At 37.8% G+C, this 24,281-nt stretch overlaps 1 protein-coding gene across 7 annotated transcripts in view; it reads right to left on the reverse strand.

The window, feature by feature from the left end:
* LOC108432662 (mucin-2-like) overlaps window positions 1-21,820 on the reverse strand; it is a 57,952-nt gene extending 36,132 nt beyond the window's left edge. For all 7 annotated transcript variants that reach the window (XM_037542940.1, XM_037542942.1, XM_037542941.1 and 4 more), the window contains exons 1-27: window positions 21,714-21,820; window positions 21,364-21,417; window positions 21,176-21,229; window positions 20,803-21,064; window positions 19,839-19,956; window positions 18,666-18,753; window positions 18,446-18,549; window positions 16,684-16,897; window positions 16,025-16,150; window positions 14,091-14,208; window positions 13,613-13,751; window positions 13,380-13,484; window positions 13,125-13,191; window positions 12,400-12,534; window positions 12,149-12,313; window positions 11,916-12,010; window positions 11,290-11,416; window positions 10,531-10,786; window positions 9,762-9,811; window positions 9,562-9,665; window positions 6,559-6,710; window positions 6,304-6,442; window positions 4,570-4,677; window positions 4,252-4,431; window positions 3,831-4,070; window positions 1,503-1,659; window positions 37-159 (exon numbers count right to left, since the gene is read on the reverse strand). In XM_037542940.1, the coding sequence (XP_037398837.1) occupies window positions 37-159; window positions 1,503-1,659; window positions 3,831-4,070; window positions 4,252-4,431; window positions 4,570-4,677; window positions 6,304-6,442; window positions 6,559-6,710; window positions 9,562-9,665; window positions 9,762-9,811; window positions 10,531-10,786; window positions 11,290-11,416; window positions 11,916-12,010; window positions 12,149-12,313; window positions 12,400-12,534; window positions 13,125-13,191; window positions 13,380-13,484; window positions 13,613-13,751; window positions 14,091-14,208; window positions 16,025-16,150; window positions 16,684-16,897; window positions 18,446-18,549; window positions 18,666-18,753; window positions 19,839-19,956; window positions 20,803-21,064; window positions 21,176-21,229; window positions 21,364-21,417; window positions 21,714-21,792 (3,559 nt within the window). In that variant the 5' untranslated portion in view covers window positions 21,793-21,820. The remainder of the gene's footprint in view (window positions 1-36; window positions 160-1,502; window positions 1,660-3,830; window positions 4,071-4,251; window positions 4,432-4,569; window positions 4,678-6,303; window positions 6,443-6,558; window positions 6,711-9,561; window positions 9,666-9,761; window positions 9,812-10,530; window positions 10,787-11,289; window positions 11,417-11,915; window positions 12,011-12,148; window positions 12,314-12,399; window positions 12,535-13,124; window positions 13,192-13,379; window positions 13,485-13,612; window positions 13,752-14,090; window positions 14,209-16,024; window positions 16,151-16,683; window positions 16,898-18,445; window positions 18,550-18,665; window positions 18,754-19,838; window positions 19,957-20,802; window positions 21,065-21,175; window positions 21,230-21,363; window positions 21,418-21,713) is intronic.
* Between the last annotated feature and the right edge of the window lie 2,461 nt (window positions 21,821-24,281).

Raw genomic sequence — 24,281 nt, forward strand, 5'->3', positions numbered from 1 at the left:
CAAGTAATAAGGGAGAAATTATAAAAAGTGTCTTACCTTCTACTAGAGTTTGAGTAAAACAGTCTCCTGGAAGATTATTGCAGGTTTTCACACACTGCCCACAGGGTTTATAGTGCCATTCACAGTCATCATCTGAGTTATAGTAGTCACAAAACAAAGCTGCAGGAAGGATTCACACCAGTTAGTTGCTTGTCAAGACAATGTTCCCCTGAGCCAGCATCGTATGACAGTTTTAGTACAGGTAGCTTCTCATTAAACACATTATTCCATTTCTGTGCTATATGAAACTAAATTTGCATTTCCTAAAGGAAATTCAGTGCGTGCAAGGCAAAAACTATTCTAACAAAATAACATTCCGAGCAATGAGTCAAAGAATTCAAATTGTAATAAATTGAAAGAAAGAAAAATAGGAAGGAAAAAATATTACAAAAGAAATAAGAGCATAAGAAAGAAAAATAAAGAATGAGAAAAAAGAAACAAAAAAGAAAGAGTGACACGTGTAAATAATCTAAGACACAGAAGAGCGTTTAAGCATAAAAGATCAGTAGGCTTAAAAGTCATTAAAAGACGAAAGGGGAGAGCAGTGTGCAACAGAGGTCACATGAACCCCAGCTGGTGAGACATTTTGACCTTAATATGCTGTAAATACCTTCAGCTACTAAAATACGTAAAATGTTTCTGTAAAAAACAATCCTGGTACTCGTCACCATATTTGCTGATGTCAAATGGTTGCACTGGAACCCTTCACTGTTGACCACTGAGTAAATGCTGTTTAGCTGAATAAATCTGCTGTTCAGCCTTTGCAGATTGAGTCAGAACAGAACATATACCATCAAGAAAATACTGATGACCACAACGTTGATTAAATCTATTTGACGAAAGACAAATAAATAACAATGTTAAAACCGAGAGTGGGGCGAAACGAATGGTCTCTATGCAACAGCTGGTTGTTCATGAATGCAGATGAACATGCCATAAAGATCTCCACGTTCATTTTACTGAAACTAACACTTGTACATCAGGGTTTCCCCATTTTTCAGAAGGCTACTCTTATTGTAGCTGAGGATAAAGAAGCTCGTTTGCTCTTAGCACCCAGCTCTTAAACCTTCCAAAAGACAATTAACAAGTTCAAAACTAAACAGTAAAGGTGAGGAGAGTGAGACCATCCATCCATCCATGTTTCAAGCCGCTTCTCCGTCAGGGTCGCGGGGGAGAGTGAGACCAACTGCTGCTAATTTCAGCCAGTACATTTCCTCATCAGTTACAGTACTGCTTAAGTGTCTACTGATGTGTTTATATTGCCATAGATGTCTTTATTAAAAGCATAACAATTATAAATGACTAGGATATTTTACATCTAAGACAAAATAGGCATAACAGTACAGTGAATGCTTCACAAGCACAGTAATAATATGGACGATATATTTATTCTGTATTTGTGAATTAAAAATAAAATTGACTCTAAGAGAGAGGCTATCACTGAATTCTTTATTGAGACTCACGGCAGATGGTTGGAGTCCTCCAAGATATGCAGGCTCCTTTCTTATTGCATGCTGCAGCATACGCTGCTACAGCAGTGCAGAAACACTCACAGTCTCCACCGCTGTCACATGCACACGTGTCTTGCACACATATATCATAATATTGAGCTGGATCCACCTGAGAGGAGAAATAGAAGTAAAAGTAGAATAACTCACAGAAAAAGATCATCAGCATCTATAAAACACAATCGTTTTCATTTGTATATGTGACTGCATGTCATGTTCTGCATGTGTTTGGTGAATTTTATTAATGTTTAGGAACATGATCTGTACTATATAGCACTTGTGAAATGCCCGGATATTCTGTCCATTGTAAAGCTTAACTTTACCTGTGCATGAGTTTAACATGTAGAAGATGACAACACGTAAGCCTTCAAAGAGTTATGTATAAGATTAAACAGAAATAACCTGGAGTGGCATTAATTTGTTTTTATAGCACAAATAAGAATTTTGTTTTAAAGTGGCCTCTTGCTCCACAACAAGGACAGGAAGCCCGCCTTGGACAAGCCCCCCCCTTGGACAAATTCTCCATTTAGGTTTTGCACAATAATTTATATTTCAAAAAACATTTCTAGTCTGTGCACTTTTTAAAAATCCGTTATTAATGAACATACAACATAAAAATAATATTTCAAACTCAAATTGAGGCCTAAATCAAGTATGTCTTAATGATCCTGTATTTTAATATCCTATATGTTAAAAGACAAATTAAAGTAAAATAGAAACACTTGTCAATGTGAAATGTAAATTTGTTAATCAAATAGATATTGTGATTAATATAAATATGTTTGTTTAGAAGATTTGTTATTATTAATATTATTAATATTCATATTATTATTATCATTATTTGTAATAGTAGTAGTATGATTACTGATAACAACAACAATAATAATAATAATAATAACAATTTAAACAAAGCATATGTATATATGTGTGTGTATGTATGTATGTATGTATGTATGTGTATGTGAATATATATATATATATATATATAATACATATACACCGGACACTTTATTAGGTTGCTAGTAAAAGGTTGGACCCCCTTTTGCCTTCAGAACTGCCTTTATTCTCCGTAGCATATTTTCAACAAGGTGTTGGAAACATTCCTCAGAGATTTTGGTCCATATTGACACGATAGCATCACGTAGTTGCTGCAGTTTTGTCGGCTGCAAATCTATGATGCGAATCTCCCGTTCGACCACATCCCAAAGGTGCTCTATTGGATTGAGATCTGGTGACTGTGAAGATCATTGAAGTACATTGAACTCATTGTTATGTTCAAGAAACCAGTTTGAGATGATATGAGCTTTGTGACATGGTGCATTATCCTGCTGGAAGTAGCCATCAGAAGATGGGTACACTGTGGTCATAAAGGGATGGACATGGTCAGCAACAACACTCAGGTAGGCTGCGGCATTTAAACGATGCTCAATTGGTACCAAAGAGCCCAAAGTGTTCAAAGAAAATATCCCCCACACCATTACACCACCACCATCAGCCTGAACCGTTCATACAACGCAGGATGGATCTATGCTTTCATGTTGTTTACACCAAATTCTGACCCTACCATCTGAATGTCGCAGCTGAATTCAAGACTTGTCAGACCAGGCAACATTTTTCCAGTCTTTCATTGTCCAATTTCAGTGAGCCTGTGTGAACTGTAGTCTCGGTTTCCTGTTCTTAGCTGACAGGAGTGGCACCTGGTGTGGTCTTCTGCTGCTGTAGCCCATCTTCTTCAAGGTTTGACGTGTTGTGCGTTCAGAGATGGTATTCTGCATTCCTTGGTTGTAACAAGTGGTTATTTGAGTTCCTGTTGCCTTTCTATCATCTGGAACCAGTCTGCCCATTCTCCTCTGACCTCTCACATCAACAAGGCATTTTCATCCACACAACTGCTGCTCACTGGATATTTTCTCTTTTTCTCTTTTACAGAGACCATTCTCTGTAAACCCTAGAGATGGTTGTGCGTGAAAATCCCAGTAGATCAGCAGTTTCTGAAATACTCAGACCAGCTCGTCTGGCACCAACAGCCACGCAACGTTCAAAGTCACTTAAATCCCCTTTCTTCCCCATTCTGATGCTCGGTTTGCACTTCAGCAAGTTGTCTTGACCACCTCTACATGCCTAAATGCATTGAGTTGCGGCCATGTGATTGGCTGATTAGCTATTTGTGTTAACAAGCAATTGAACAGCTGTACCAGCCGGTGAGTGTATATAATACATATATACAATATATAATACATGTATAAATATTAAAAGGTTTATATTAACATTAAAAGAACTCACTAGGGAGTGACAGGCACTGAAGACATCACTCTTGATAATGCTGCAGTGCTTCACGGCCCAGGTCTGGCGGTGTGGTCTCATATCGCAGGGGCTGCTGACACTACTGGCTTTGGGGCATGTAGGAGAAACTCTCCAGCTGTTTCCAAGTTCAAGCGGTTCTACCACTTCTTCCCCACCACGAGTCACAAAGTCATTTTTACCGTTTCCATCATAGTTACCACACAGGCCGCATACTGTGCCCTGTTTTGGGGAAAAGTGTGGGATGGATAAAACAAATAAATATGAATGACAGAATAAAACACTTTTCATAAAGTACTAATGAAAAAATAAATAATAAGATAAAGAAACGAACAAAATAAGTTTAAATGCATAAATGAATGAAGGAAAACAGGCATATCCTGGTGATGTTTTTCTTACATACCTTAAACCAGGGCTCGAGTTTGATCATCAGGCTTGTCTTCTTGTCCCAGAACAGAACCAGACCATGACTGGCCTCAATTACAAGGTAAATCCCCACAGTGTAAGATTTGTATGGAATCTCTGTGCTATTATCATAAATAAGAACTTTAATATTCTCTTCTGACAGCAGCAACTCTTTGTTCTATAGAGATAAAAAAAAAACAAAGTTTAATAATATTTCAAGGTTACTGGTTTACAGTTCAGAAGGCTTTCAGTGACTACTGTTAACGATAATACTGAAATGCAATGATGCTAAAAGGAAGCTGTGTGATAACCTCACCCCTAGGAAGATTTTAATAGATTTGGAGCAGGTGGTCCCAGTTGTGCCACAGGGGATATTTTCTGTGATGACACGGAATGAACCATTGAGGGTGTTACTGCAGTAATCCTGCAAGGAGCAGATAATGTCTGATTTGTTATTTTGTATGGCATACTTTACAAAATGAATTAGTCAAAGTACAGTACACTGCAACAATTTCAAAATTTCAAGCAAAGATACAAAAGTGAATTTGACAGCTTACTCTCCACAGCTGCCCTGCTTTGTTGCAGGATAACAGCAGATTATAATGAAGAGATTAATAAAATCTATTTTTAACAAACTGAGTGGAACAGAACTGTAACACTGTTCATCTAGACTTAGTTATCTGGATCCAAGGTTTTGTTTTGCTCTTTGACTATGTAAACGCACCCTAATTCCAAAAAAGTTGGGACACTCTTCTTCACAATAGAACATGGAGCTCATATCAGATGTTACCATTTCAGATCAGATTTTACCATTTCATGAAAAACATTAACTCTTTTAGAACTTGATGGCAGCAAACCATCTCAAAAAAGTTGTTAGAGGGCCACGTCTACCACTGTGTAGCATCCCCTCTTCTCTTAGCAACAGTCTGTTAATATCTGGGAAGTGAGGAGACCAGTTGCTCAAGTTTTGGGACAGGAATGTTGTCCCATTCCTGTCTGATGTAAAATTCTAGTTGCTCAACAGTCCTGGGTCTTCTTTGCCAAAGTTTTCATTTCATGATGCACCAAAAGTTCTATTGGTGAAAGGTCTGGACTGCAGACGACCAATTCAGCACCCAGACTCTTCTTCTGTGAGGCTATACTGTTGTGATGGAAGCAATATGTGGTTTAACATTGTCTTGCTGAATTACGCAAGGCCTTCCCTGAAAGAAACATAGTCTGGATGGGGGTATATGTTGTTCTAAAACCTCTATATACTGTTCAACAGTGATAGTGCCTTTCCAGATGAGTAAGCTGCCCACACTATAGGCACTAATGCAAACTCATAGCATCAGAAATGCAGGCTTTTAAACTGTATGCTGATAACAAGCTGGATGGCCCCTCTTTTCTTGAGTCCACAGGACACGGTGTCAGTGTGGAGAGTGTTATGCATATCATGTTGACATATGGCTTCTTTTTTGCATGATACAGCTTTAACTTGCATTTGTGGATTGCACGGTGAACTGTATTTACAGACAATGATTTCCGGAATGTTCCTGAGCCCATGCAATGATTTCCAGTACAGAATCGTGCCTGTTTTCAATGCAGTACCACCTGAGGCCTAAAGATCACAAGCATCCAATACTGACCATCAGCCTTGTCCCCTGCATACAAGAATTTCTCTAGATTCTCTGAATCCTTTGATGATATTATGTACTGTAGATAATGGGATATTCAAAGTTTTTGCAATTTTACATTTTTCTGAAATTGTTCCACTATTTTTAGATGCAGTTTTTCGCAGATTAGTGAACCTTTGCCCACGTTTCCAGCCTTTTGTTGTCTCTGTCCCATCTTTTTGAGACGCGCTGCTGCCGTCTACAGTTCTAAATGAGTGAATGTTTTTTATGAAAATATATGTTCTATGTTGTGTTGTAAATAAACCTTCCAACATTTTTGGAATTGGGGTTGTATTTTGTTGTTATTTCTGTCTCGAATAATGTTTATTTAATATTTTTGGCCTTTATAAATCATCAAAATGGAGAGATGCATGAGCAAAAAACAGAGGACACACCTGGACCAGAGTATATTCACAGTCTCCACTAAAAGAGTATCTTCTTCCATCAAAGGTTATGTAGTGGCCATCACCATAGATGGTACAAGTGCCAGGACAGTCCTCATGCGTGCAGCTCCATGTTCCATTCCTACAAGTGCTGAAAGTCCAAAACACAAACAGCATGTTGTAACACAATATATAACCAGTATTCAGTCATAATATAATACTCAGCATTAAAACAACACATCAAGAACATCACATCGCTTTCCTCACCATGTGTTGCAGTCTTCTTTAACAGTTTGTCCAGGCTGGTAGAAGACTCCGTTGTGAACACATGGACAGTTATTTTCTTTTACACACCCTCCTTGTCCATCAGCCAGTAGACCACTTGGACACACACAACCTGACATACACTCTGTGCTCACCTGTGACCCATAACATATAGGGAAAGTTTAAAAAGATTTATAGCTTACTATTTACACTCAGTATAGAGTCTGATTCTCTTCTTCCCTCTGTATGAAGGAGAAGAAGAAAGGAAAGCACACTGAGAACAATCTTCAACCTCTGAAACACATTTCTAGCATTAAATGGATTCATTCTGGACTTTAAATCAATTAATGCTGCAGTTGACTTGATACTGCAAACAAGTGAGTTGTGCTCAGAGTGTTTTGCTTTCCTTTGAATGTATCTGATTGTGCTCTAATTACTTATTACAAAGGAGAAAAAGAAAATGAAGAAATACAGTATAAGTGTACACACTATACATATTTTTTGCTTTGTCTTATCTTGCACAAGTGATTCAAATATTAACTAAATAACAGCTCCTTGTGGGCAGGTGTTTAATGGGTAAAGGCAAACATGTACAGAGCAAGGGGTCACCAGGACTGGCATCGTACTACACAAGTAAACCAGATGACCACTGGGAATCCCTCTGGTGCTCAACTGATACTGATTGCTAGCCTGGCCACTGATTTACAGGCCACTAAATACAATTGTGGTACAAGCTCCTACCTCAGTTTTCGAAGTGTTTAGGATATGCAGCACTTCAAATTTAAAGCAGAGGACCACTAATTTGGGTAACTGTGTCACTGACATGTCCAGGAAAGCAATTCTGTCTTTATTTACCCGAAAATAGATGTCAGAGACACATTTTTAACCCTTTCAACTAGAAAAAAGGAGCCAAACTGAGGTAAGCTACCTTGCTAACTTTAGCTTTTAGTCTGTTGTCTTCCTCATCTGATAAATTCTTTTCATCACTTGAGTAATCCATTCTCTCCACTGTTATGTTGAATTGAAGACTGTAAATACATTACATGGTAATGTAATGTAGGGTTAGGGTTAGTTGGTAATTACATGGTTACAATAAGAAATTCAGCTTCCTAGCTGGTAACGCTGGTTTCCTTTGCCAGCTAGCCAAAAAAAAAAAAAAAGCCCACCAGTGACCAGAGCAGTTCCTCTCATATTGAAGATACATCATTATAAATCAAATTGAAAAATGTTGCTGTGGTGAATAATGGAACACAGGTGAAGGAGGCGAGTAGGCATGTTTCTGACAGATGTAGTGATGGTTACATTTTTCATTTGTGTCCCTGTTAAGTCGATATTCTGACTTGTTGGCGTAATGACGTCATGCGCACGGCGTACGTTCGTTGCGTGAGTCATATTGGAACAGAAAGAAGTAGCTATGGCGCAAAGCAGCTCTGTGGTGGAGTTTCTCCCAAAAAAGGGGAGCGACCTCAGTAGTGTGGAGGTGGTTTGGTAATAAAATCTCGGATGTACAACAGATCACAGTAATATGCAAGATATACAAGAAGCCTGTAACAACAAAAGGGGGAAACACAACTAATCGGTTTCACCACCTCAAGCAGAAGCGCTCAGTGGAGTATGAGGAAAATCAAACATGGCTGTGTTTACACGCAAAGACTTTTGCCAATCCGGTTGAATACAATCGGATTACAGATCCAGACTGAGGTGTTTATTCTCACTCTGTTCAACAATCTGATGGAAAATCTTCGTTTACATGCTCACTACAAGCAATCCGATGCAAAATGACGCGCATGCGTGGAGCAGCTCTTAGAGTAAACGTTACCATGACAGCGAACATCACGTGAGGTCCAGTCGGCATGAGATGAGTTTCCAGTTGGCGCGCTTGAGATTGTAATGGCTTTAAAATGATGTCGAGAGGAAGACGTCGTGCTCTGAGACACATAAGCTGGACGTCCGTCCCACCGCCGTCTTTTAAAGCTCAGAGCAGAAACTCCGTCTCCTCTGCAGACCAGTTTCAGCTCCGCCATGCTGAACGGTATAAACCTTTCGCTATGACGCGCCGCGCATGCGCAGAAAGTACTTACACATTCCGATTGGAGTGTAATCGGATTCAGGCGTTTACACGGCTGTTATTCCTGTTTTAACGGATTATTTAGAGGTTTACCCACCTCGTTCAGTCGTATAGAAACTGTATTCCGAATGGCCTCAATCGGACTAGACTATTCCGATTTAGGTGTTTACATGGACGTTTTCCATTCCATACTCTATTAAACGTGGCTAATGCCACGAAGAGTGCTCAACAGCCGATAGCCACGTTTACACGCATCCTTATAATCTGTTAATAATCCGACTAATAGCTCACTCGGAATCAGTTTTTTTGTGCCTACTTATATTTGAAACATATGTATACTAAATAAAGCGTTAACATTTATTTTTTTGTGATAGCATGTTTTTTAAATTAATACAATGTTACTCGTGTTTTGTCATATTGCCAAATATATCATTATGGCAAAAATACCCTGAAGTATCGTGATATTACAGCCTAATGCAATATCAGCACAAAAAAATTGGTTTTAAGGTGGCAGTGGATTTAGGATATCAGTAAATTTAAAGTATATACAGTTATTACAGTTTTACTTATTATTACTCCCAAAACCCTTACACTAATAGAGGAAAGCTTACTATTTACAAAAACACACAGAGCAGATATGTACACATATCAGAATTTGTTGTGTCCCTTAAGTTTGGATTCAAACCCTTTGTATATATTGGATGGTAGACAGTCAGAAACACACAGAGCTCATGCCTTACAGCCCTGTTACAGAAGATGCATATGAGACTATTTCAGGTAGTCTCAGAATTGTGTAGTTTGGACACAAAACTACAAAATAAACACATAAACGAACAAGTACATTTGTCATGATCTATCTCTTCATCCATTTGTTTGCACAATTACTTATCCACTTGCATTTCATGCATTTATCCACCACTGTCTGCAGATTCACTTACACACTGGTCAGAGTCCAGCGTCTGGCAGCTTTTCTGGCATTCTGTCCCTCTGGCTTCAGGTCCAGCATTCGAGCAGTTGAAGAAGTACATAGGAGCTTCGCAGGCTAAAAGAGAAAATAAAAATAAAACTCAGAACATCCAGTCAATTCCAGGAAACACAGTCCATTAATAAACTTCTACATTAGGAAATTAGTGCTCACTTGGAACTTGCTGCTGCCCGATGCAGTGTAGCTTGCCAAGAGTGCATGTGCTGTGGAAAGTCAGAATAACATCTAATTAGAAATAACACATTCTAACAGTTAAGCTGATCTTTATTTATTCACAGGTATATTACACTGGGAATTGTATATTATATGTTTAATTTATTTGTATGAATGGACAAATAAACACATCATGTCCGATTATATTTTAGAGAGGCTCCCTGATTCGTGGTATGGGAGCTCACCAATAAATAGTGCTTAAAGAAAGAAGGGAAGATCACAGCTAGGAAAAATCTCTTAACACAGTAGCAGCACAGTGACAGCTAATAGCTACAAGCACATTTGATTTTTGTGTCCATTCTAATGACAGTCACTCAACTTTGCACTCTCAGAGCCCATTTACACCCAGTCGCTTCATGCATCTTAAACATCAGGATTACATCTGGATAAGGCCAAGCCACATAAATGAGCAAGTGTAAACACACCCAAGACACAAATCCAACTGCTCAAACCACTTCAGGGGATGGTATTAGATTCATTTTAGCCCCGTGTTAAAGCAGTGGAAACACATCCATCTCTCCTAGACACATTCAACCCTGCATTCACAGCACACACACACACACACACACACACACACACACACACACACACACACACACACACACACACACACATTCATCTTAGCATATCTACCTCCTGACTCAGTAATGCTACTTCTTTTAATTTTACCAAAAAAACCCAAAGTGCAGCTTTATATTCATATTTTTACCATGTAGTTCCGTCCTTGCTGATGACCTGAGAGGGGGCCACAACCTGATTGTTGTAGTAACAGGGGCAGCTGGAGGCAGGCACACACTCGCCCTTGTCACTGAGATAGGTGCCCTTGGCACAGCCACAGCCGTCCACAGGTGTGTGAATCACCTGACAGGTGTGGTCATGTCCACTAAGGGAGCGGCAGGTGGTCCCACAACCGCTCAGGCTGTAGTGGTACTCCATATTGCCTGGACAATCTGTGGAGAACCTACCTGCACGAGACAAACATGAGACAAACGTGTTCGTAGTATGAGAAATTCAACATTTCAGTTATTGCTTTAAGTGATGATGAAATACTGATGAATATGCAAACAAAATATGTTTTCTCAACAAGTATTTAAACCTGGTTAGAATGACACTTTCTAATTCTTTCAGTACTGTTCAGTTAAATAGGTGACTGTGTTCTCTGCTGTTTTTATCCAGTCGTTATGGGGTTGGAAAGAGTGCTAAAGAAAGGAGAATTCATTGGTAAAGATTATTACCAATTTAAAGCTGTATATCTGCAGACAAAACTTAAAAAAACTTATGAGCTTAATAATATATACATATGAAAAGTAATGAAAGTCACTGAGGCTTTTCTTTCCAGTCTACTCTCCCAGTTTAGTAGCAGGTTTGTTCTGCTATAAGATTTGAAGCTACTCTTCATAGTAAGCTGTGCTACACTAAGTTTAATGGAGGCTTTGATTGATTCTTTTTAAACAGTTTGGAATCTCACCACAGGTGGCGTTTCTCCAGCCATGGAGCTGAACACGTTTGGCAGCACACGCATATACGTAGGAGGACACAGCTGCACACATGCACTCCTCACTTTTGGCACAGTTGCATGTATCATAAATACACCTCTGCAAAAAATAAGCAACACAGTTTAGTTTATTAATAAAATTCCTCTAATATCGTCCATGTAATGTAGTGTATTAATATGCAGAGGCGTAGGAGCGTTAGGGCCTGAACCCATGGCCCATTTTGCACGGTTATGCAAACTTAACACAACAGGCTTGTTTTTCTCCTTAAAAATCTGAATGAATATATGATTTGGTAATATGGTTAGTCCAGTAACTGCACTGGGTGAAGCTGCAATCTTCCTTGGAAAAAAAAGAATTTGTACACATTGGTTAAGCAAACTAACTAACATATATACCTATACCAGACTGAAGATTCTTCACAAGGGAGCATTACTTGTTACAACGGCTTTGTGTGCATCACTGAACTTCTAACTAAGTTTAAGCTGACCAGCTTAGCAACAGGCTCCTCCTTCAGATTTAAACAGACGGACATATTTACTGAATGATTCACTGTTAAACTGTCAAATCTAACAGTTTGATGTTAAAAAATTATTCTTACATCTTTGTAGTCCTTTGGGTTGACTTCAGCATGACAGGGTGAAAAGACTCCCTTTGGGTCTGTAAGCATGTTACACCATTCCCTGGCATATTTCTCTGAAAGGGCACAGAATTTGAAACTTTAGAATGAAATCATTTCATGTAAATTTAATACAGAAGCTGCTGCTTTAAAAGTGATGTCTTGTACATTTGTAAACATGGACATTAAAATGTTGAACAGGTTAAAGCCTGTACCTTTTTCCACACTCATACTACAGGGGTTTTCTTGACTGATACTAATGTCAGGACAGTTGGACATAGCCTTCCATGTGTTGGCAAACGTTGCACCTGTGCCCTCCGTTAGTCCTAATTTTGTTTTGAAGTCATCTGCCTGGACATCATTGAAGTTCCCACAAAGACCTAAACACAAAGATATGCATTGTCACCAGAGGTTTCACCTTCTGAGACAGATGAAAGATTTTCATAGTGCTTCAGGAAACACACACCACTCAATGTTCCTTTCTTTTTAGAGCTGGCCATTATGTACACTTGCATGACTGGAACCATTTGGATCACCAGTAGAAGGCCTGGACTGCGAGCGATGATGTAGAATGTAGAGGGCTTAAAGACTGTGACTTGATCTGAGACAAAAATAAGAGAATAGCACTTCAAACATCACAGCTTTTGCACAGTCACTGACCTTTCCTGACTAGCATTACTTCTTAACTTAGAAATATGCCTTTCATACTACACTCACCAATCAGAGCAGTTGTTTTATTCATTATTATTACCATTGCACATATTTAACATTCTACTGCCATGTAAATAACACATCGCAACAGTTATTCAATACAGTGTACATCTCCAACATGTTCATGTATATATCTACACACCTATAGCGAATCTATTTTTGCATATCTATAATAGTAATTTATTCTATATACTGTAATTTGTTGCACTATGTCTATTCATTGCACACTTGCACAGGCTCTTTTTGCACTATTGCTACTATTTGCACTTCTGGTAGATGCTAACTGCATTTCGTTGCCATGTACTTGTACTGAGTAATGACAATAAAGTTGAATCTATCTATCTATCTATCTATCTATCTATCTATCTATCTATCTATCTATCTATCTATCTATCTATCTATCTATGCATTGCATTATGCATTAACATACATTATGAACTTATCATGAGTAAAAAATAAAGGGCATTCAAGAAAACTCACCATTTAAAATGGGAAGCTTGGTTGTAATCTCATTCACAAGTACAGAGCCACTGGATGAGAAAGTAACCTGTTAATTTAAGAGAAATAAATAAACATATGTGTTTTATACTTCGAGTGCATAAAGATATTAACACATTTTTCAGATAAATGATCATAGACAATAACCACAAAATGTATTATTGTATTAAAACAACAGAACATAGGCCTAAAGTTTCACATGTGACCGTAAACCATTAGATACTTTGAAATGCTTACAGAAGTTTCTGAAATAATGAACTTCACATCAGTCAGACATGTTTCGGCTTCTGTCTGCCCACACTGCACCAGGTGCCCCAATACTGTCACATCGTTTATGCTGTCCTGAAAAGAAAAGTATACATCAAATATTTGTTATCACTGGTACTTGTTTTACAACTTAGCCACAAACCTTCTGATTAGATTGCATTAGTAATAATATTACAGAGTTTTACAAATGTAGGTATAGTAACCTTGGAAAGAACGTAGTAGCAGTTTCCATGGAAGTTGTAAGCTTTGCCGTCATATGTGGTGATATGAGACCCTCCTTGTATAGAGCAAGTGCCAGGACAGTCCAGGTTCACACAACTCCACCGGCCTTCAGAACACACACTGACCACAACAGAGGAGGGGGATGAAAACGTAGACTTAACCCTTTAAGGTCAATTTAAAAATGCCTATTTCTCCTGTTTAATCCTTGATCATAACATGATTTCTCAATGCTTTTGTTTCATTTATTTAATATGTGTATGATCTAGTAAATCCACTGCAATCTCATATAGTCTAACAAAACTGAAAGTTCATGGATTCTACATAGTTTGTGTCAAAAACTACATTTTTAATTATACGAAAATATTTTTCTCCTTTTATTCATTAAAATGTACCTATAAGGTAATTATAAAGGGGACTTAAAAGCTCATAGTATATTGCTGATTTTTTTTTTTAACTTACCATTTTTGACAGGTTCTGTTGTATGACTCTCCAGGCTGATAAATCCGTCCATTGTGGATGCAGGGACACTTATTAACTGGGATGCAGCCATTTTCCTCAATGTCATTAAACACAGTTCCTGTACAGCGAGATACATAATTGAGAATTTATATAATTTAATAGACAGCATTTACAGATGGTTGTTCTGGCATGTAAACTATAGGATAGGAAAGATGAATCTGGGGTGGATTTCCTGCAAATTATCAATCTTAAGAAATAATCATCAACTTAATGAAGGATGTGAAAAAAGAGTCACTTCTGCATTTCCTGAAAAGCTTTGCATTCCAAAACGTAAGGAATGAATATAAAGCACATCTATGATGATTCCTTTCCTTTCCCATAACTGGAAAAAGCATCACCAGCTGAAAACTGAAACACCAGCTGAACCAACAGATCCAACAGAACCTATTTCCATTTTGTCAATTTAGTGTTACACCCACAAATTAAACATTTTACATAGTAAGGGAAATAGGTAAATGTCAATTTACTGATAATGTAAAACCATAACCTATTATTATTATTATTACTACTACTATCACATGAACTATGAGAGACAAAATAATTTGTACATCAATTATTACTTTGTACATACATGTATTTATGTTATGTTATGTATTCTATGAATTTCTGCATTATTATTATTATTATTATTGTTATTATTATTATTATTATTATTATTATTATATATTCTTAAAAACTCTAGGTTTTTGGTGTAGACGTGCAGCAAAAACTGAAATAAACAAGAACTTTAAGCACAGAAAAAAGGGTAGATGCAGATGTGGACTGTGATTTGGAGCTGCAGTCCATCACGTTCTCACTGAAAATACTCTTATGTTTTTCCCACAGGAGTAACTGTTCGTTCTCCAGACGCCTCTTTAGTTTTGAGGGTTTTAGCGCCTCATTTGAAATAAACTTTATTTCATAATATTTATTTTTAATAATATTAAAAATCACTTAATATCTGCTCCTTTATCATTAGTTTACCAATTTAACTGCTCAGGTTGCTCATGCTCGGCCAGAAATCAAACATATCTCTTGACTATAATCAGGTGGATTATGCTGACAGTACAGTGCCGGCATGCTGGCTCTGCTGATGAAGCCCCTTCATCATAAAACGGATTCCCACCAGCTGAACTGAACAGGGTTTCGGGAATTGGAGCAGATTCTGCCTGGTTCTGCTGTTTGATGCAGACCCGAATACAGGGGAACGTCCACTCACCTTAAAACGGAGCGAACTAAAGAAAAGCGGTAGGTCTGCAGAGACTGAGGCAGGAGAAAGAGCCCTAGAAACCTCTGCATCTCCAGCTAGCAGTCTGCACTCTGCCTTCTCTCAAACTGATGTATAAGTACATTTTGGTCACCAAATCACCACATAGCCTTGTTTAGCACCAATCCAGCAGCACCCCTCCTCTCATCCTGGAACGGAATCTCAAAGGCTCTCTACAGAGTGCACTACATAGGAATTTATACTCAATCCTGCACTCCATTTAACATGGCTAAAAATGATTCATTTGGGCTCAGCTACATTCAAACTCAATATATGATGCACTCTTTGGCTAGAAAAAGCTAGACTTTTTAAACTTTCATAGCTAGCACACTATTTACGAAGTATAAAGTCATTGGATTCAGCCTGGATTGATGCTACTTTTGACTGAAACACAGACATTTTAAGTGTGTAATCCATTCAAGTGACTGTTTCTTAGACTTTTATACTGCTGTTTTACAGATAATCATACCATAAGTACTGGTATTACTTCAAGCCTGTGATATTTATATACAGTCAAACTCTTGTAAGGCACTGTCAGCCTCTGAAGCTGGGTCTATTGAGCAAACCATGTCAAAATACAATTTCCCATTTTATTTGTGTATTGCTGCTGTTTGTGAGTGAAGGTTACCTGCTGGGCAGAAGCAGCCATCGCTACAGTGTTCATTGCAGACTAGGCTTCCCTCTTGGTTAGAACAGGTGTCTTTACATGGACTCCCACATTCCTTGTGCTCCAGGTTAAAAGGACACTCTTTACCTGTAGAGCAGAAACACAGGAGACAACATTAACACTCCAAAAGAAATGAAAATGGTCTTGTCAGTAAGAGACACTTTATTGAACTGTAATTTGTCATTTGCTTAAGCGGTTTAGACTTGTCTTGCCTGGACATAACTTACTTACCCTCTTGCTTAGCCTTAGCTTATTATTTCCACCTGTCCTACATGCCTTTATGTTTATGTTTTATATTTTACCTTGTCTTACCACTGGACTAGTCTTTAGCATTAGCTTTCTGTTAATCTCACTTTTATTACCTGTCCTCCTGAGTTTACCTTTCGTTTTGGCTCTGCCTGTCCTGGCCAGCTTTGCATTTCTAAACCACAGTCTCTTACTTTGTCTTATGATTTCCACTTGTATGTTTATCATTAAACTCTACTGCATTAGGGTCCATTTTCCTATCCAGTCTTGATTGTTACAGTTCTTTGTCACATTGGATCCTGCTATGATCTCAGGTGTCAATGCTTTCCATACGACGCCAGATTTATGTTAATTACAATAATTATCATACATACCACACAAATAGTTGGTCCTCCAGTTCTGCGGCTTGCCCCCAGCATGCGCACACTGGCGTGAGAACTCAGATATTGTGTCACACAGACACAAAGCCTGGCTGCTGTTACACTGACACACATCTCTAACACAGGCTTCCACAAATGCCTCAATGGACAGCAGTCTGTGGCAGTTACTGAAGGCTGGATCAGAAAGCAGCTGTTCACATAAATAGTTCTGAGATGGATGAAAAAAATCAAAACTGTTAGAATAATCGAATTGGGGGTTAATTTAAGATGTTTTGCAGGTATTTCAAAAGGCCTAACTCCCTAAACTCCAGGCTTATTATTAATAATGTGTCTCAAGGCTTATTGGAAAGGTCTTCTGTTTGGTCTCTAATATAAATGAATTGATAGAGTGCAGCAACAACAAAACTCAGCAGTCAGAGTTTTACCTCACACTCCCATTCTTTTCCATCTCCACTGGCTCTCTGTTAAACAGCTCATAATCTTCTAAATACTTCATTTCACTTTCAGGCCCTAAACGGATCGGCACCCGGTTTTCACTTATTTTGCTCTCCTTATTTTGCCTCAGAGTTGCACTCCACTGGTCAGTAGAATTTCAGCAGCGCTGTCTCAAGGCTTTGGAATTCCTTTCCTCAAACCATCAGAGACTCAGATACTGTTAATGTTTTAAATTCTAAACTTGTTATGTTTAAATTTAAACTTAATATGGTTAATCAATGCTTATCTCTCTGATCAGTTTCACCTACACAGGCATGCTCATGCGCTCTGTGCTGCCCATGCGCTCTGTCCTTCAGACTCTTTTGTCCTCACTATTCCTCTCACTAACTTGTGGTATTCCTGTACTTTGTTGGGATCTCAACCTGAGCAGGTGTAATACAGCACACAGATGATTCATAAAGCTTGCATACAATACAGAAATGTATTGCACCATAACCAATAACCAATGTACAGCACTCACTGGATTTCTCAGTGTTCTAGCCATTTAAGATAAAAAGGTTGATTACGTTTATACCCTTGAGTTCTAACAGTAAAATGATTACAACTTAGTTGTTACAACATACAACATAATATTGGTTTAAGAAGATTCTTACCAAAAACCAAATTTACATTTACTGACTATGATAATCTTGGATATTTGTTTCACCTACACAGGCATGCTCATGCGCTCTGTGCTGCCCATGCGCTCTGTCCTTCAGACTCTTTTGTCCTCACTATTCCTCTCACTAACTTGTGGTACGTTTGTAACCGGGATTTCAGCAGTGCTCCCACACGGCTGTGGAATGCCCTTCTTCAAATAATCAGAGACTCAGATGCTGTTAATGTTTTTAAATCTAAACATGGCATGGTTAATCAATGCTGGCACTGTTTTGGACTCTTCTCAATTTCTTTTCATGCAGTAACTACTTTGAGTTACTCAGCAACAGCTTTAAAACATTTAAGTAATACATGTAGCTGTGAGAAAAAACTTTTAGCCAGTCTTTGTTCATGCAATAGCACAAATTAAAAATGTTAATTAAAAACTTGCACTGGTAATTTTATATATATATATATATATATATATATATATATATATATATATATTTTTTTTTTTTTTTTTTTTTTTTTTAATGTTGAACTTTTTTGCATGTAATCGATATTGCATTAACCTATTCTCACAAAACATGCTGCTTCATTTGACCAGGAGTGCCCAAATGTTTGCATATAATTATACAGCAAGCAAACAAACTCATCAACCATGGACATTTCATAATGATTATACCTGAGACTGGCATTTCTTGGTGTGGAGCTCAATCTCCTCACATGTCTCTGCGGGTGCATCCATCTTCCATTTATGCCCATATTCTTCTTCTGTTAGTTGCGCACCTTTTGTAGTGGATATGAAAATTGATTGAATGTGGAACTAAAGCTGCAAATATACATTTTGCCTTTTTAAAGTGTAATTTACAAAAAGTTATTTATAACTACTGGATCTGACTCACCGTTTTCAATGAACTCATTGTCCTTAACTCCATTGAAGTCCCCACACAGTCCACAGGTCTGATTCCTGTACTTTGTTGGGATCTCAACCTGAGCAGGTGTAATACAGCACACAGATGATTCATAAAGCTTGCATACAATACAGAAATGTATTGCACCATAACCAATAACCAATGTACAGCACTCACTGGATTTCTCAGTGTTCTAGCCATTTAAGATAAAAAGGTTGATTACATTTATACCCTTGAGTTCTAACAGTAAAATGATTACAACTTAGTTGTTACAACATACAACATAATATTGGTTTAAGAAGATTCTTACCAAAAACCATATTTACATTTACTGACTATGATAATCTTGGATATTTGCTATTTCACAAATGACTATTTCAAGACTGGGGTTTTATTATTCAAACATGGAGGCTGTTTGTGATCAGTGCACTTTTTCTATTCAACAAAAACTCTAATACCCGAGACAATAGACCAATCAGATCATTAATTATATTGCACTACTAATTAATTCTGTATTTAACACAATAAATATGAGATGGTGTCTTGATATTAAAGGGCCAGCGCAATAAACTATGGGGTCTACAACTGTAGGATTTTGGATATAACGACTTGCTGTAAGTATGATTACAGGTGCTTTTATTAAAACAACAGTTAACATAAAATCCGAGTAGCTGCTATAGAAGCAGTGGCAGTGCTAGTAAATTATTTAGAGAACACTTCATAGAATCATTACTTTATGGTTCTTTGCCAAACGTGACTTTCTCTACAGGAATAAACTGAAGAGGTGAGAATGGGTTCTACGTGGAGCTGCTGGAATGGAAAAAAAGAGGAGATAAAAAAAGGAAGTGCTTGTGGAGGAGTTGTCAGACATTTCAAACTTCACCTTTTGCATTTCCCTGCATTTATCGCACATGTAAGTTCCATATCCTGTTCAGTATTTATCTTTCCTGCTCGAATTTTTATGTAAACACTCTTTACGTGAAGATGTGCTGTTTGTGCTTTATCTCGGAGACTCTTAGTAAACCACAATACAGCTTTCTGTCTCGCTTAACAAGGAAGTTCTGATACTGAGCAGTCAAATGATTTTTGCTGGAGATTGAATCTTACTGTGCACCACGTATACAGTATGTACTGAAATAGAATGAAAACATAGTTCAACTGTACCGAGAGAAAGTTGTGCTGATCCCAAAGGATTTCAACTTCCAGTTTACTGGAGCTGATCTTAATGTAACTTGTTGTTTTTTCAATCCGAACTCCATACTGATAACTTGGGATGGTCACTCTAAAAAGAAAACAGGAAAATATTAGAAACACCACATTCTCAAATGACAAGAAGCTTTAATTTAAGTAACAGTGACAATCAGTGCAACCTTTAAATCAGCATCATGTCACATAGAGCATAATTTTCAGTGTAGACACCTATAACAGACGTTGCTTATTCGTAGTGTCTAATTTGTATTACATACACTGTAAAACAAAATAGTAAAACATTGTAATACAAAAAATTTTCATTGTGTAATTACAGTTTATTACTCGCTCCTAGTTGAAATACTTTCATAGTAATTTGCTGTAACATATTAACAGTAAACAATAGCAGAGTTGTCTGGAGCTCAGGATTACTGTGATGCAGCTGCATCTTGCTATATTTTTACATAACAACTGTAAAAGTCATGTAACTAAGCAGCCAGTAATTAACTCTAAATTTGCATATCACTGCTGTCAGAACAAAACCTTGTATCTTCAAAATTATGAAAATATAAATTTACTTTTAATGTAAGTCAATGGAACTAGACTTTTTTTTACAAGTAATTTTGGGCTATTTGTCATTTGTCCATTCATCATGAAGTTTACACAGAATGTAAATGCAAGATTATGTAAAAAATTGAAAAACGGCAAAAATGAAGATGAATTTTACCAGATACATAATTATTATGTATACTATACTATAAAAAGTAAACCATGTTTTGCAGTGTATATACACAAAATATTTCAAAAGTTGTCATTTTAAAAGTAATTTATTGTTTTATTACAAAAATGACTTAAGATGAGTTGATTTCACAATAAAATGATGAATACAGCTTTTTTGTTGAAAAATGAGTGTCAAACATAATGAAATCCTGGCACTCACGCCTTGTCATTCATTGTAATGTGGCCATCAAGAAGCTTGACTACAACCCCGTCTATCTTTATGGTGAAGGAGCGGATGGTGGGGAGATTGTTGATATACTGCCTCCTCATTTGGATGTTAAAGTCAGTCTTGGTGCTGTCACACAGGGTGGTCAGTATGTAGTTGCAGGTATAGGGCAGCTGGAAGAACTGTCCATCAAATGTGCTGAAGTGGAAGTTTCCCCATGTGCTGCACACCTGCATGTTGTGATTCACGTTGATTCCTGATGAAACAGTAACACATTCTCTTAAATGCTGCCATCAACAATCTATAATGTAATGGAGATTAATATGAATTCATATGACTTGGATTAATATTGTAGGAATATGTTTACCGTAAAGACTCTCATAGCTATCGGCGATGATTCCTGTTGTCGGCAGAATAGACACTTGGTGGGAGACAAAATGAGACGGCACACTGATAAAATAATAATTTGCACTTTCCTTAATGTGATCTTATCTTTGTTAAAAGCATTATTTGATTAGTTCAGTTAATTAATAACACATACACTGGAATACATACCTGTTGTTGGTGTTATCATCTCTGTTGCAGTTGCGTCCAGAAGAAAATCATAATCTGGTCAAAATAATAAGAATAATAACAATAATTAACTTAATTTAAAATGTGGCTCAACATTGCTTTTCCAAAGAAAAGAAAAGAGTATATCAACAAAAACCATCTCTCAGAATTAGGAATCACCTATTCTGATGAGCCTAAATTGAGATAAAACCACTATGACCAACAAATCAGCGACATGGTTTGTATTATTCCATGTTAAATAATTAAATCATTCTAAAAGTTCTGAAAAGTTCTTTGATATTTTACAGTTGCAATGCACATTATAATCAACAGTTCTATCACAACCTTCTAACCTGTTTCTTGTGCTGAGAGTCCATTTAGTAATGCAGCCACGCTCAGAACCCACACTCGTAGCATGGTTAAGGTAACCATGGGTGCCAGGCTGTATGTGAGAGGCTGCTGTTCCCTCTCTCTGTGCTTTCTTTCTCCAGACACATGGAGCTTATATGATTGAGGTGAACCATGATAATGATCTCAGGGCAGAACTGAAACTTGTGGAGAACAATGTTATCTGATCGTTGTTGTTTATGATAAATATTGAATGTCAAGAAATGTGTATTTTTAAGATGAACATGGTCCAGATAAACTTTATTTTCCAGTGTGTGACAAAGGTTCCATTTATCCAAAACTTTCCTGGTGTTTGAGACCATCACAGATATGGAGGGTGTTGATCTAACTCACCAAGTCACCAGTTTCATAAAATTTAATTAGAATAGAAGCACTGATGTACAGTCAAGTGCCCCATGGTTGACCTAACTAGCAGAAGAATTAAGAAACAGTATTTATGTTTTCAATGTAAATATAACCTGTCTAAAGTTAAAATATGAATAAATAAAAAGACTACATATCTGAACATCTTGTTTGTATTTTTGAGTAATTTTAAATTATAATCTTAAATAGGCAATGGGCAAATTATTGTCCATCCATCCATTTTCCAAGCCGCTTCTCCGTCAGGGTTGTGGGGGGGTGCTGGAGCCTATCCCAGCAGTGATCGGGCGGAAGGCACAATACACACTGGACAGGTATAATAGTTATATACCTAGTTATAATAGTTATATACAGGTATAATAGTTATGTATCTGGTAAAATTCATCTTCATTTTTGCCGTTTTTCAATTTTTTACATAATCTTGCATTTACATTCTGTGTAAACTTCATGATGAATGGACAAATGACAAATAGCCCAAAATTACTTGTAAAAAAAAGTCTAGTTCCATTGACTTACATTAAAAGTAAATTATTGTGGTCACGGAAAAGCATTTCCAAGTATGATGTCATAAACTGAAGGGAATGTAAACAGGGATTCTTTTTGTAGCTTTGAGTTTATACTATTTTTTATTTTATGTTCTCTTGGTGTGTATTTGATATTATGTGAAATGTCCTTCATTAGCAGGGATCTACAGTGCCTCCTTCTGCTCCCTTTTGTGCAGTTGATGTACTTAGCTGAGCTTGTATCTCTATAAACTGACTCAGAAATGCTGATCCTTGGAAATCTTAATAGGTTGACTAGTGCATTAGATCACCTATAGGAAGAATGTGGTAAACTCATTCATTACTGAACCAACTAGACACTACATAAAGGACTCTACCAAGTCTATGTTGATCAATTTAACTTTATCCAATGGAAGCGACATAATCACTTCTGTAGGTGTACTTGACCTTGGTTTTAGTGACCACTGCCCTGGATGCATTAGGAACAAAAGCATAAACACGTCAGGCTCTCAGATGGTGGTTAGGGTAAATACAAAAAAAATAAAAAAATCAACAAGCCTGTTTAAATGATCTAGCACTCAGTGGTATTTGTTACATGTCAGAAATCCCAGATATCAACTTGGTGCCAGATTATTTTAGTAAAGCATGATCATCGTTAAGCGTAGCCCTTCTTTGCTTAAGGCAAGAAATAAAGTGTGGGCCTTCGCTAGACAAACTGGAGACAGAGGCTTACATTTATCCCAAACACTTCTTCTTTTCTCGGCTGCTCCCTTTAGGGGTCGCCACAGCGGATCATCTGCCTCCATCTTGCCCTATCCACTGCCTCCTCTACTTTTACACCAACCATCTCCATGTCCACCTTCACTACATCCATAAACCTTCTCTGAGGTCTACCTTTTTTCCTTCTACCCGGCAGCTCCATCTCCAACATTCTTTGACCAATATATCCACTATTCCTCCTCGACACATGTCCAAACCATCTCAACCTGGCATCTCTGGCTTTATCTCCAAACTGCTCTACCTTCACTGTCCCTTTTCAGAAGAGGGAAGAACACAGGGTGACATACAAGAGTGGAGGGAGGTGCACACAGGTGGATTATATCCTTAGCAGGAGATGCCACCTAAAGGAGATTGGAGATTGTAAAGTGGTACCAGGGGAAAGTGTAGCAAGGCAGTATAGGGTGTTTGTCTGTAGAATGAGATTAGAAACAAAGAAGAGGAAGAGAGTGAAGACAGAGCCAAAGATTAGATGGTGGAAGCTGAAGGAGGAGGATGGTTGCAGGCAGTTCAGGGAAAAATTGCAACAGGCCCTTGGGGGCAGTGAGGAACTACCTGAGGACTGGGAAACTACAGCTGAGGTGGTGAGAGAAACTGGCAAAAATGTGTTGGGTTTTTCGTCTGGTCAGAGGAAAGAAGCCAAGGAAAGTTGGTGGTGGAATGAGGAAGTCCAGGAGAGTATTCAGAAGAAGAAGGCAGCTAAGAAAAAGTGGGATAACCAGAGAGATGAAGGAAGTAGGCAGGAGTACTGTGAGGCTAGTCGCATAGCGAAAAGAATGGTGGCAAAGGCAAAGGCTCAGGCCTATGATGAGCTCTATGAGAGGCTGGACAGTAAAGAAGGAGTAAAGGACTTGTATCGTTTGGCTAAACAGA

The sequence above is a fragment of the Pygocentrus nattereri genome, chromosome 11 (assembly GCF_015220715.1).
Source record: "Pygocentrus nattereri isolate fPygNat1 chromosome 11, fPygNat1.pri, whole genome shotgun sequence".
Lineage (NCBI taxonomy): Eukaryota > Metazoa > Chordata > Actinopteri > Characiformes > Serrasalmidae > Pygocentrus > Pygocentrus nattereri.